The following is a 13,256-nucleotide window of genomic DNA, read 5'->3' on the forward strand; positions in this document are numbered from 1 at the left end:
GTCGAGTATGGTTGGATATGGGACATTTTAAGTCAACAATATTTTCTGATAAATTTTATTTGGGATGACTGAGAAAAGGCTTATTCCCATACTTTACTATAGTCATACCCCCTACAAGAGAAAATAAATCTCACAAGGAACAAGAAAATAAAATTTCTCTCAAGCTAGGACCATGGTGAACAAAGAAAGCTTCAGCAGGTTTGAGATGCTGGGAGCCAAGTACAGTGTGACTTAAATTGCTTTGCGAGCAAGAGGGTGGGACAGCCAGAGCTTTCCAATATAATGAAAAACCCTAAAAAATAGTCTATGTGAAAATTTTAAGTTTAAAGAGACATATTAAAGTGAAAAGAAAATGTTACAACCTGGATGAGGAGTACAGAAATAATGACACCTAGTCACAGAATTTAAAGGGAATGATGAAGAATTCCATTTACAAAAATCAGATGATTAAAAAGTTGAAAGATGTTACAGTGAAAATTGGGTAAAACTGAAACTTAAAAAAAACTTCCCAGAGGATACTTGATATATTGGTCGCAAATAAAATTCCAGGTGTACTTCATGGACTTGGGAAGGAGAGCACCTGTATATCACCATCACCTAGCACAGGGTCTGGCACATGTAAATTCTCACTTATAGAGCGATTTTTCCTACTGTAAAGTGTGTTGTATAATGATTTCTTTTCTTTCAACTAGAAATTTTAGATTCTCAGTTGAGTCATCTTTCCCTGGTCTCTTGTCTGATAGTCTCTAGGGAAAGATGACTCACTGAGAATCTTAATTTCCCAGTGAAAGAAAGAAGTCACATACAGCCCACTTTATGCAACTTTTAATTAGATGTAAATTCGAACTCCTACATTATAAATGAATAAAATTCATTTTAAGCATTTTAAAAATTCATTTAAAATTCCCCCAAGTTTAACCAGGAATGGCTTAATTTCAAAACTCGACTGTCAAGTGAATTGGAAGCTAACATTTTTCCTTTTGCCTCAAGGGTATATTTTATTTGGTAGAATATCCAGCCTTTTTCGGGATTGGTCTCGAGTTATGCAAGTTTTGAACTGAGAGGGCCTTAGAAATTCATCCCACATGTTAACTGTGCCCTTTTGTACACCATGCCCCCAAAAATCTATTCTAAAAAAAATACACCTGAGAACACTAAAAACTACCTCACCAGTCCCCCACCTCCAACGGGACCTTATCAGCGAACTTTAGGAGAGGCACCTGGAAGTATGTTTAGTAAGCTTGGAGGTGGGTCTTACAACCAGGAAAGTTACAGAACCAAGACAAGGTCCTTGCCCTGGAGAAGATAATTTTCCTGTGGAGGAGTGTAAACAAGCACAGTAAGTTAAGTGCTGCTCAGTTTTCACCAAAAGCAGGGTAGGAGGGGGGAAAGGTTTGACCTAAATGAGGATTAAACCCAGAAGGGAAAATATCTTGAAGGAAGGGAAGTATTTGGGCACTGGGTCTCTCAACCTTGGCACAAGGGTCAACGTCATTCACCAAGTAATTCTTGATAGTGGGGGCTCTCCTAGGCATTATAGGATGTTTAGCAGCATCCCTGGCATCTACCCACTAGATGCCAGTAGCGCCCCTCTCCCCAAGTGCTGACAATCAAAAATGTCTCCAGATATTGCCAATATCCCATGGGGGGGTAGGGTGATGGAGGGGGTGGGAAATCTATCTGGTTGAGGGTCACGGGGCTAGGTTGGGATATACAGGTAGGCCAACGTACTAAAGCATCTGGCGATGTTGAAAGTTTGTGATAGACACCTATAGATATATGTTAAAAACAGATTAAAACATTAAGAAACAGCGGGAACTGGGGAAACTATAGGGCTCTCTATCTGTACGCTAGGATAAAATAAAACCCAACTCGCTTACTAGTTTAATAAGAGATAGCCCTTCCCCGCTCCTCCGTACCTAAGCTCCCATTGAGGACTCAGACTAGGTAGGAACCACCTTAAGGACCTATCACCTGTTACCAGCAACATGAGACATACCACTAGGTGGCACCACTGGACCATGGGAGGTCCTAGATTTTAACAGGGCAACCTTCAATCACCGTCCCAGTCTAGCCCCAAATCCAAAAGCACTCGTGATCATGGGCCCACCCCTACCCAACCGACAACTGAACCCACCTTTTATCAAGTGTTTACAGCCACTTTCCCCAGTAACTTAAGTGGCTCTGAAAAGAGCCTTTGGGGTAAAATAGATGTTCTAGTTCGTCTCTTGCACGCTTACTTCGAACTGGTGTACTTGGTGACCGCCTTGGTGCCTTCCGACACGGCGTGCTTGGCTAGCTCGCCGGGCAGCAGCAGGCGCACAGCCGTCTGGATCTCCCGGGACGTGATAGTCGAGCGCTTGTTGTAATGCGCCAGGCGCGACGCTTCGCCCGCGATGCGCTCGAAGATGTCGTTCACGAAGGAGTTCATAATGCCCATGGCTTTCGACGAAATGCCGGTGTCAGGATGAACCTGCTTCAGCACTTTATATACATAAACAGAATAGCTCTCCTTCCGGCTGCGCTTGCGCTTCTTACCATCTTTCTTCTGCACTTTGGTGACAGCCTTTTTGGAACCTTTCTTAGGAGCAGGAGCAGATTTTGCTGGATCTGGCATCTTCACACAGGAGAATCCCCACACGCCAGTAGAAGTGAATCCGACTACAACAAAACAGCCTGGTTACGCGCTACTTATAGAGCCTGTATGCAAATGAAGGCTAGCACAGCATTACGTTTTTATTGGTTAATATCCAACAGTGTCGTCATAGAGGGGCGGAGTCCATGTAAATAAGGTTCTGCTTGCGCTCCCTTGGTGACCCTTAGAACAAATGTCTTGTTAACCAATCGAAATGTTCCATTTCACACTAACCACTAAATTATGTAAAAAGTAGTTTCACCTGTTTGTGGTCTTTTGTTGTTAATTGTTTTTCACTTTTATTTGGAGATCTGAAGCCCAGCTAAAGACAAGTTAACTTTCTCTTATTTTTGCATTTTACTCCTCTGTCCTACTTTGTGGAAGTTTGTTTGATTCTGGTTTTTGCAACAATACCTCAGCCCACATTTTCTTTTTTTTTCGCGGTTTGCGCCTCCTGTCTTATGCAACGAGGAAGATGGGTTCTTACAGATCTCGGGACTCTTGCCCCCATTCTTCTTAGTTGAAATCCCGAGTAACTACTTGGGGATCGAGGATTTTATCTAACATCCGGCCTAGTTCTAGTAACTGTACAATCGGGCTGAAAACCCAGATTGCCATCCCAACAGTTATCACATAATGACGGCCTTCTAAAGTGTCACTTAATTTCAGTATTCAGATTTGTGCTAACGTTTTGTACTAGCACTTTGGAACGCGTTACAAACGACTAGTAAAACAGATTCTATCCTCTTGCAAAGTTTAGCAAGGTTGGCGCTCTGGACTAAGAAATCAAGCCAGCAAGTAAAAGCAGTACTTGACCGACACGACCCAGACCTTGCCTCTGGTGGTCCCTCTAGCGTGCCTGCCTTATTTCCATAACCTCACCACCCAACACGTGCGAGACTCCCCGACCCATTTTACCCTTAACACTTGTGCATTAGGAACTCACCAAGCTTAAAGCTGGAACAGCTGCTCTTTATGAAAACGTGAGTGGCTCTGAAAAGAGCCTTTAGATAGTCTAGTTTAAAACGCGTGCCTTAAGCCCGCTCCCCGCGGATGCGGCGGGCCAGCTGGATGTCTTTGGGCATGATGGTCACGCGCTTGGCGTGGATGGCGCACAGGTTCGTGTCTTCAAACAGCCCCACCAGATAGGCCTCGCTCGCCTCCTGCAGCGCCATTACGGCCGAGCTCTGGAAGCGCAGGTCAGTCTTGAAGTCCTGCGCGATCTCGCGTACTAGCCGCTGGAAGGGCAGCTTGCGGATCAGCAGCTCAGTCGACTTCTGGTAGCGCCGGATCTCGCGCAGGGCCACGGTGCCCGGCCGGTAGCGGTGCGGTTTCTTAACGCCGCCAGTGGCCGGCGCGCTCTTGCGGGCCGCCTTTGTGGCCAGCTGCTTCCGCGGGGCCTTGCCACCGGTCGACTTGCGGGCAGTCTGCTTCGTACGGGCCATGATATCTCAGTGGTTTTATTCACTGGCCCCTAGGCAGTCTTATTTATAGACATAGCCTCGTCTTGATTGGGCCAGAAAAACTAGGAATTTCCGAAAATGTAATCTCATTGGCTAGAAATCAATCCTATTTATTGGGCAGAAGATTGTTATGCTAATCTTTTATAACCTCCCCTTTCCAGTACTTTTCTATAATCTTATCGATCACAGATTTTTTTTTTCAGGCCTTATCTTTAAACTGCTGTAACGTTTGTAAGAGCAATTTATAAAGTGTTTTTACACGCTTGGGATTTATATATTAGCAGGATTTTTCGAAATTCAGGCATGCCCTAGGTTTCAGCCTGCATTTCCACTTACTAGTTAGTGTAACTCCTCTCCCATAGCTAACATTTATTTAGCTTCTGGCACCGAGCTAAGCAAGTTAGAGTTACATTATGACTGAGGTTCAACAAAATATGTGGTTGAAGGAACCAAAAACTAAACTTAACGTTTACCTGATTCGGATCTCCTCCAAATCTGTGTGCTGACCGGTACCAATTTACAGAGTAGAGCCTTCGGCCTTCTCCCCTTGGAATGCGGTTTCCTCCTCCTCAATCCATCAATGGCTAATTTGGTCCTATAGATGGAACGCTTTAAGTAACGGACGATAAGACCAGAAATATTAATTTCTCCTTTACAATGGTGAAGAGTTTTAAATAAAGTTGCTTATCAGTCAGATTTAAATTTAAAGTGTCAAAGCAAATAAATTTTTCGTTGATTACTGAGTTGCTAGCATATTTTCTTCAATACAGTGTTTTCTAATGCTTAAAGTTTCATATCTTTTCTATTCTCTGTAAGGAAATTGAAGATCCTTTGCCTTTTATTTCATATGCTTTGAAGAATTTCTAGGAAAATTACATGTAATAAAACAGCAGTTATGTAAGGTTACCAATGCTTTAAATTGTAATAACTGACATAAAAACTTTTACTCGTATGCTTATTTGATTAAAAAAACATTATTGCATCCAAATCTTATAAAAACTCAAGCCTGAAAACAAAAGCAGCTCCAAGAGGCTCAAAACTTACCTCTATGGTGTCAGTATGAATGACCATCTTCCTGAAGTCAAAATAAAATAAAAGTTATTTTGAAAGGATTTCCTGAACATTAAACACAAGGTAGAAACTTATCTTTATAACAATCTGTGATGTATGGTTGCCTTAGAAGTCACCTTTAATAAGAGAATTCTGATTCATATGGGAAATCTCCTTAGGCAGCAGCAATCTCCTGCTCTAGGGACAAGAGCTAAAATGTTAGCGCAAAAGTGTAGCTGATGTGAACAACTGTTACCCCCTCCTGTGTTGGTTTTGTAATAATGTCTTACATATACAGAGCACTACTCAATATTGTAAAACTCTTTACATACACTATCTCATTTAATCCCAACTCTGTGAAATAGATGTTATTTTCCTCATTTTACAGATAAATAAACTGAGTCTCAGAGAAGTTATGGCTCATCCTGGATAAGCAACAAGGCTTGCGTAACATTCTAAAGCAAAAGAATGAAATTATAATGGATTTCCAGTTTCATCAGGCTTAGGGTATATTTTAAAGCACTGAAGAATCTTCACAACATACAATCAAATTACTCAACTGAACTATTCCCATCAGAAGAGGAAAGTACCCCAGGGCAGGTGTCGATGACAGCCCAAAGCTGCCCAACCAAATGACACATTTCTTGGGACTTCCCTGGTGGTGCAGTGGTTGAGAGTCCGCCTGCCGATGCAGGGGACGAGGGTTCGTGTCCCAGTCCGGGAAGATCCCACATGCCGCGGAGCGGCTGGGCCCGTGAGCCATGGCCGCCGAGCCTGCGCGTCTGGAGCCTGTGCTCCACAACGGGAGAGGCCCGCGTACCACAAATGAATGACACATTTCTTTGAAATGTTCTTTTTTTTTTTTTTTTTTTTTTTTTTTAATGTATTCACTCTTGGCCAAGCTGTATGGATGTGTTCATTTAAACAAGAAAAAGATTCTCAAGCTATTTATACAGAATCTAACAGTAATGGGACTTATATTACCTTTATAATGTAGAGAATAAGAAAATTCCAAGAGTCTTCCTCTGGCTTAATAAAGAAATTGAATAAGAATTTCTACTTAAAAACAGTGATGCCAATTTAAATATTAACTCCGGGGCAACAAATCAAATAAGATAATCAGAATAGTATATCATTATGGGTCATAGGTAACGTTTCTCTGAATATAACAATCTGTTATATGGTTGCCTTAGAAATCACCTTTAATAACAGAATTCTGATTCATATTAGTTCAACTTCACCTATTCTCCACATTGGACAATAGAGTGATACTCCTGTGAACATTCTCAGTACACCACTTTATCAGAAGTAAGTTTATAATAAAGAAGAACCTCTGCTTTGCTGCAGCTGTGAGGAAGAGGGAATATTTTTCTCCTTTAATATTTCTGAAATTTCTTTCATCAGAAATAATAAGAATCTGCAATTTTGAGACAGCACTGAAATTTCACTATTTAGTACTGAGGAGGGGAAGAAATCAGGGATGAGAAGCTTAAATTTTACCATAGGGAATAAACAGGCAAAAGAAAATGTTAGTAAGTGAATTATTAGGCATATAATGTTTTGTATGCACATGTGTTTCTTTTTAATACAAAAGTAATGACCTAAGTTAAAATATATGTTTCAGGAAGACAGTTTGTGTTTAGTTTTTGACTTCAAGCACCGCCAGGGCTTCAAGTACCCCATTTTGAGACTGAATCTTTTGTTTGTGGATTAGTCAGGCCATGTGCCTGCTTCCCTTTCATTTTGAGTGGCTTGCAGCCCTAGACCAAATTGAGAAGCCATGATTTTGAGCTTTTTTTCTTACCCCATTCTGAGCTAAACTCATTCCCCCAACATCCTACTCATTGATAAACACTTCCTCTTTTCTACCAGTCCTTAACACTACTGCCTGTACTGTACAGTGTGGTGTTGTGTAGGGGAGGAAAATTTTTCCTTGACCCCCTTAGGGTCCCTGGCTGGGTCTGAAAATTAACAAAGACAGATTAACAGGAAAGAGGGGTCAGGTTGGCCTCTTAGGGAGAGTAAATGATTTTTAGGAAAGATGAATGGACCCTTAGAATAGATGGGAGGTATGATAGTTTGTGACAAAGTTTGAGTGTGGTGTTGACTTCTAGTCTTCTCTCCTGTGACAAGAGTCAATCTTCTCTGGTTGATGAAGCCACCTGGGGACAGGATTTCTGTCAATTGAGTTCCTTTCCAAGGATCTGTCTTTAGGCAGATAAGGGGAGTTCAAAGAAAGTCTCTCCCTGCATCTGCTGTTTTTCAAAGTATTACGGCTCAAAATAATCAATACACCAAAGCAGCATATTTTGAGGTAGCATGTCCTGAATTCCTACAGTCATGTTTTGGGGTGGCATATGCTACTACCCTTCAACATCTATTGTGAATTCCAGGGTGTTGATTTAGGCATGTGATGCATGGTGGCACCATCCAAAGAGCAGAGAGAGAACTCCATTCTTATGGGGTGGGGGGAGGAGAATATATTCCCTCAGCCCCCATGAGAGTCACACCTTGTAGATTTTAAGTTTAAACATTTTGGTTTTTGTAGATTTTGAGTTTAAAATGACTAAAGAGGGCTTCCCTGGTGGCGCAGTGGTTGAGAGTCTGCCTGTCGATGCAGGGGACACGGGTTCGTGCCCTGGTCCGGGAAGATCCCACATGCCGCGGAGTGGCTGGGCCCGTGAGCCATGGCCTCTGAGCCTGCACTCCGGAGCCTGTGCTCCGCAGCAGGAGAGGCCACAACAGTGAGAGGCCCGCATACCGCAAAAAACAATAATAATAATAAATAAAAATAAAAATAAAAAATTTTAAAATGACTAAAGAACAACCAGGAGAATCTACATGTCTGGAGCCTAGAAGTTTGGATAGATATAGATTTAAGATTCATTAGCATATAGAAGGTTGAACTAAAGGAGAGCTGAAAGAAGGAACATAAGTTGTTTTTTGTTGTTGTTATTTTTTTAAAATATCCAAAAAATAATGTCTCAGAAAAAAACATAATTATTTCTGATGCAGAAACCACATCTCCTCCTATATTCTACAGAAGGCCCTGGTAATGAACATGTTATCAGTAGAACCCCGATTTCATAAGGAAGTTTCTGGTAATGACTCTTAATATGGAGCAGATGTCCTCTTGTGAAACCCAATCCAGCAAACTTTGCTAGCTCCATGTAGGGCCTCAATTTGGGCACTGAATTCTGGCTGAAAACAAGGGTCAGATTTAGAGGGTCTGTAGAAACGGAGGTACAGAGGCCCTTCAGTCTTCTTTCTATATATGTATTGCTTCTTTCAGCAGAGCTTTGGATGACAGTTAGTTGGATTCACTGACCTCCATGTTAGAAGTCTTGCAGTATACAGACCAATTTTCCTAGGATCTGATTTCTCCTAGGTGAGGTGAAATTCCATGCCTCATATCAACAAAACAGAGACGAGACTCGGGAATTACGGCGCTCTCCCTGCTTCCCCCTCCACGCACATCCAAGGTGCCCCTGCTCTTGAGATCGCCTACTGGGTCTGTCAGTCTAATTGTGGGAACCGCCTTTGCTGCAGTTTTATGTAACCGTGGTTCTGAAGCCTGGGATCCTTCTGTCGGTGTTGTACGCGGCGCTGGTGCTCTGTTCTCCTTTCCGTCTCTGGATTCCATTTGCTCTTCCTCTGCTCATCTCCACTATTCCTTTCTTCCTAGCCTAAATTTAGTGCCTTCTGGGGGCACACAGGGAGAGAGACAGAGGCGGAAACAGCGACGGGATCCGGAAGCTGGGATCCGAATTCTCCCGGGGACTCTGGCAAATAGATATTTTAAAAGATTGGAGTCCGAGAGGGGAGGGGCAATATAAGAGTAGGGGATTAAGAGATGCAAACTACTACGTATAAAATAAATAACCTAGAAGAATATATCATACCTCACAGAGAATGTAACTGGTATTTTATAATGACTAAACGGAGTCTAATTTATAAAAAATATTGAATCGCTGTCGATACACTTGAAACTGATATAAAATTGTAAATCAACTATACTTCAAAAATAAATAAGTTAAATAAATAGATAAAAATAAACGGTGAGAGTCCATTAGAGGGAGCTGTGGCGGATGAAGGAGGGATAGGGAAACAGCAGAAAAGAAATGACGAAATGTCGAGCGGGCTGGGCGCATTTAGACAGCTTCCCGCCCGCGCGCTTTCGGCTTTCAATCCGGTCCGCTACTCTTGTATATCAGGGGAAAAGCCGACGATTCTTGTCTCAAAGGTGTTTTCAGACCTTATCCGCTATGTCGGGAAGAGGGAAGGGCGGCAAAGGCTTGGGCAAGGGTGGCGCTAAGCGCCACCGCAAAGTTTTGAGAGATAACATCCAAGGCATCACCAAGCCCGCCATTCGGCGCCTTGCTCGGCGCGGGGGAGTCAAGCGCATCTCCGGCCTCATTTACGAAGAGACCCGAGGTGTGTTGAAGGTGTTCCTGGAGAATGTCATTCGGGACGCGGTCACCTACACGGAGCACGCCAAGCGCAAGACGGTTACTGCCATGGATGTGGTGTACGCGCTCAAGCGGCAGGGACGCACCCTGTATGGCTTCGGAGGCTAAGCTGCAGCTTCTGTGCTACGTGACAATCTCAAAGGCCCTTTTTAGGGCCAACCACACAGTCATCAGAAGAGCTAAACACTTGCCTGAAGTATAGGTGACTGAACTTGGGGGTTGGCTAGTAGTGGGATCAGGAGTCAGGAGTCTAGGAGGTACCGATGCCCCAAGGTGCTAACAGCCCTGAAAACCCGAGTCACTTACCAAAAGCTGCCTTTCACTTGCCTGCGTCAATTTTTGCCAACCTGAAAGGCTATATGTGCTCCAGATTAAAGCATTTTTCAGTTTGCTTTTGGGCCTGTATCATTTGTAATCGTTGGACCAGACTGTGGAAAGTGGTGTGTGTGGGCTTCACTTAGCAGTACATCTGGAAATTATCTGGCTAGTGTATGAAAAGTCCTTTTGTTTTCCTGTGGTTTTGGTGTTAAAGGCCCCTCACAATTATCTGCTGAGAGTAGTGCCCATGCAGGCACGCGTACGCTACATTTAAGGGAGAATTTAGTTAATGAGGTTTGTCTTTCAGTGATAACATTACAAAGAGACAAGTGCAGAAGCAACTAAGTATGAACCTTATATAAAATCTGAGCAAACTATATAACCTTAATGTGAAAGCAAGTCTTCAAGAAACAGTTCGGGTATGTGACTTTTCCATTAGGGCCTGTTGTAGCCTAGAGTAAGAGACCGACAGAAACATACCCGCCAACAATACAGAAAGCACAATTTAATTTTTGACAAGGCAAAAGCAAATTCTCCTTTATGTATACATGTGAAGCCATTCTCTATACTATCACTTCTAAATCGCCTTGATTTGAATTGAAATGTAGGTCCATGCCTCTGGTCCTTAAACCTAATTATAGTTTTGCAGCTATTACATTTGCAAGTAAAAGACTTTTTTTTAGTATTCTATCTAGGCTTATGATTTTACAGCTAAATTTGGCTTGTAAGTAGCCAAGAAAAAATTGTATAGAAGAAATTCTGTCAGCTCCCAAAAGATAAGCCAGCTATTGCTTTATTGGTCTCCACACTTGGCAGCTCTCATTAGCATCAAACACTTAGTGAGCTAGGTTTAAAACATGGTGCTTAGCAATGGAGATGCCAGAAAGTCAAAGCATGTGAGACTTGCCTGTAAGAGCTTATTATCAGAATAGGGGATAAAAATAATACATACATATACATACATACATACTAACATACACAGCCCAAAAGTACATGGTGGCACATATTCGGTATGATGAGAAATGTAGCCGATGATTACTATAGGAGTCTTAACACTACAGAAGTCACTGGCTGCTGGTAAATGAGCAAGCTTGGCTGTGGAGGTGGGGCTTGTGTCAGACTGTTAAGAAGGAACCGAGGGACTTCCCTGGTGGTCCAGTGGTTAAGACTCGGTGCTCCAATGCAGGGGGCCTGGGTTCGACCTCTGGTCAGGGAACTAGATCCCACCTGCCACAACTAAGACCCGGCGCAGCCAAATAAATAAATAAATAAATATTTTTTAAAAAAAGAAGGAACCGAATGCCTGGTATCCTATTAAGAGATACAGTAAAGGGGAGGGGGAGGATCGGGGGGTGAGAGGCAAGAATAACATTTGTGAAGATGTCCAAGTGAGAAATAAATAAGAGGATTCAATGGTCAAGATGTTTCATCTTCCCTTTAAATTAAAATCTCAACTGCAACTGATGGCATTTGTATTTCAAATATCACTGTGATTTTTTTTTTAACTTTAAAGGCAATGCAGATTGAATATATCTGATCCTCACTGAGATACTCTGGAGAAGGGGATATCAAAAGTTTGAAAAGAAACCAAAGAATAAAGGAAGGGGGTGGGGGAACATGTCCATTATCTAAACTAGTGGTTCTCAAAGTGTGGTCTCTAGTCTAGGAACATCAGATCACCTGGGACTTGTTAGAAATGCAAAATCTTGGACTCACCCCAGACCTATTGCATGAGAAACTCTGGGAGGTGAGACCTAACAATTTGTATTTTAACAACCTTTCAGTTGATTCTGAAACACATTAAAGTTTGAGAACGACTGATCTAGGTAACAGTTTTTCTTTAAATCAAACAAAAATATTTAGAATCTGAGTATATATTACCCTAATTTTTTACAATAATGTTAAATTTTGCTTTCTTTGATGAAAAAGAAAAACATTAGGTGAATCATCCTAATAAAATTTTTGTAGGACAAAATATTACAGGAGGAAAAAGTTAAAATAGCCTATTTCCTAAAACCATTTGGGGCAAAAAAGAAGTATGAATAAAAAATGTAGTTAGCTTGTTTTACTAAATATTATTGGTTTGTGGGGTTTTTTTTGAATATTATTTTATTTATTTTTTTATACAGCAGGTTCTTATTAGTTATCCATTTTATACATATTAGTGTATATATGTCAATCCCAATCTCCCAGTTCATCACACCACCACCCCACCCCCACCGCTTTCCCCCCTTGCTGTCCATATGTTTGTTCTCTACTGGTTTGTGTTTTTGACAGTATTGAATTTTGTAATCAGTGGATATGTTTCTTGTTTTTAATTTCTAAATTTCTCCAAGATCTTGTCCTTTAACCATTAATTATACGTCTTCTTTACGGTGACTATTATAAAAGGATATGACCGAATCCTCTGTTAGCCATATCCAGCCTGTGAATACTGCCGAATTACAGTATATGCATTATGCATATTTTTGTGTTAATAAATGGCTTTTTTGTTGTTGTTCTTAACTATCTGTAACAGTGAGGAATTTATGCTCTGATTTGCTTTTTTGTTTTGCTTGTTTGTTTTTTAATTTAATTTTATTTGGCCGTGCTGCCGGGCATGTGGGATCTCAATTCCGCTACCAAGGATTGAACCCGTGTCCCCTGCATTGGGAACACAAAGTCTTAACCACTGGACTGCCAGGGAAGTCCCAATGCTCTGATTTGCTAACAAAATAATTTCCTTCCCATTTATACCCCTGAGTGGCTCAAATACTCTCTGTAAGCCAGCCCTGGCTGCCAAGTCTTTCCTTCCCTGGGTGAATTCAGGACTTCCACTAGGATATATGTATACAAATGATTCTTGCCCAGTCTGCATGTCTACTTCCATTACCATGGTCATAGAGGCACTTAAGTGTCCCACTGGCTAATCAGACTTCACAATGGACCAGTCTGAAGTCTTACCTTTCCTTTCCAGGCTCCCTGTTTCTCTGAATAGCAGCATTATCCTCTAGAAGACTGGATGCTCCTGTCATCTTTCACAACATTCTTATTTGCTTCCTTTGAAACCTTTCACTCTGAACTTTATATTTTATCTATTGATGAACATGTTATTTCTCTACTTGAGCCAAAAGGGTAGAATTATCATTAGTGTAGAATATTATTAGTATATATAAATATGTATGGATGTATAGAGAATTATCAGGAAGAATGTTCACAGAAATTTGAGTGATTTATGGATGTTGGTTTTTGTTATATTCGTTGAGCATTTTGAATTGTTTGGATGTCTTAAAATAAGAATGTACAATTCCCCCCACCCCAGACAATCAGAAGATATAGATA

The 13,256-nt window shown here is 41.5% G+C and overlaps 3 protein-coding genes across 3 annotated transcripts; 1 reads left to right on the forward strand and 2 right to left on the reverse strand.

The window, feature by feature from the left end:
• Positions 1–2,174: 2,174 nt before the first annotated feature.
• LOC131764632 (histone H2B type 2-F) lies at positions 2,175–3,659 on the reverse strand. The gene is made up of 2 exons (XM_059078133.2): positions 3,582–3,659; positions 2,175–2,661 (listed from the first exon to the last, which is right to left on the reverse strand). The coding sequence occupies exon 2, from the start codon at positions 2,615–2,617 to the stop codon at positions 2,237–2,239; it is 381 nt and encodes a 126-aa protein (XP_058934116.1). The 5' UTR covers positions 2,618–2,661; positions 3,582–3,659; the 3' UTR covers positions 2,175–2,236.
• Positions 3,660–3,669: 10 nt separating this feature from the next.
• LOC131757513 (histone H3) lies at positions 3,670–4,080 on the reverse strand. The gene has a single exon (XM_059065116.2). It carries the CDS (start codon positions 4,078–4,080, stop codon positions 3,670–3,672), a length of 411 nt encoding a protein of 136 aa, XP_058921099.2.
• Positions 4,081–9,413: 5,333 nt separating this feature from the next.
• On the forward strand, positions 9,414–9,725 carry H4C14 (H4 clustered histone 14). The gene has a single exon (XM_059078181.2). It carries the CDS (start codon positions 9,414–9,416, stop codon positions 9,723–9,725), a length of 312 nt encoding a protein of 103 aa, XP_058934164.1.
• The last annotated feature ends 3,531 nt before the right edge of the window (positions 9,726–13,256 follow it).

The sequence above is a fragment of the Kogia breviceps genome, chromosome 1 (genome assembly GCF_026419965.1).
Source record: "Kogia breviceps isolate mKogBre1 chromosome 1, mKogBre1 haplotype 1, whole genome shotgun sequence".
NCBI lineage: Eukaryota > Metazoa > Chordata > Mammalia > Artiodactyla > Physeteridae > Kogia > Kogia breviceps.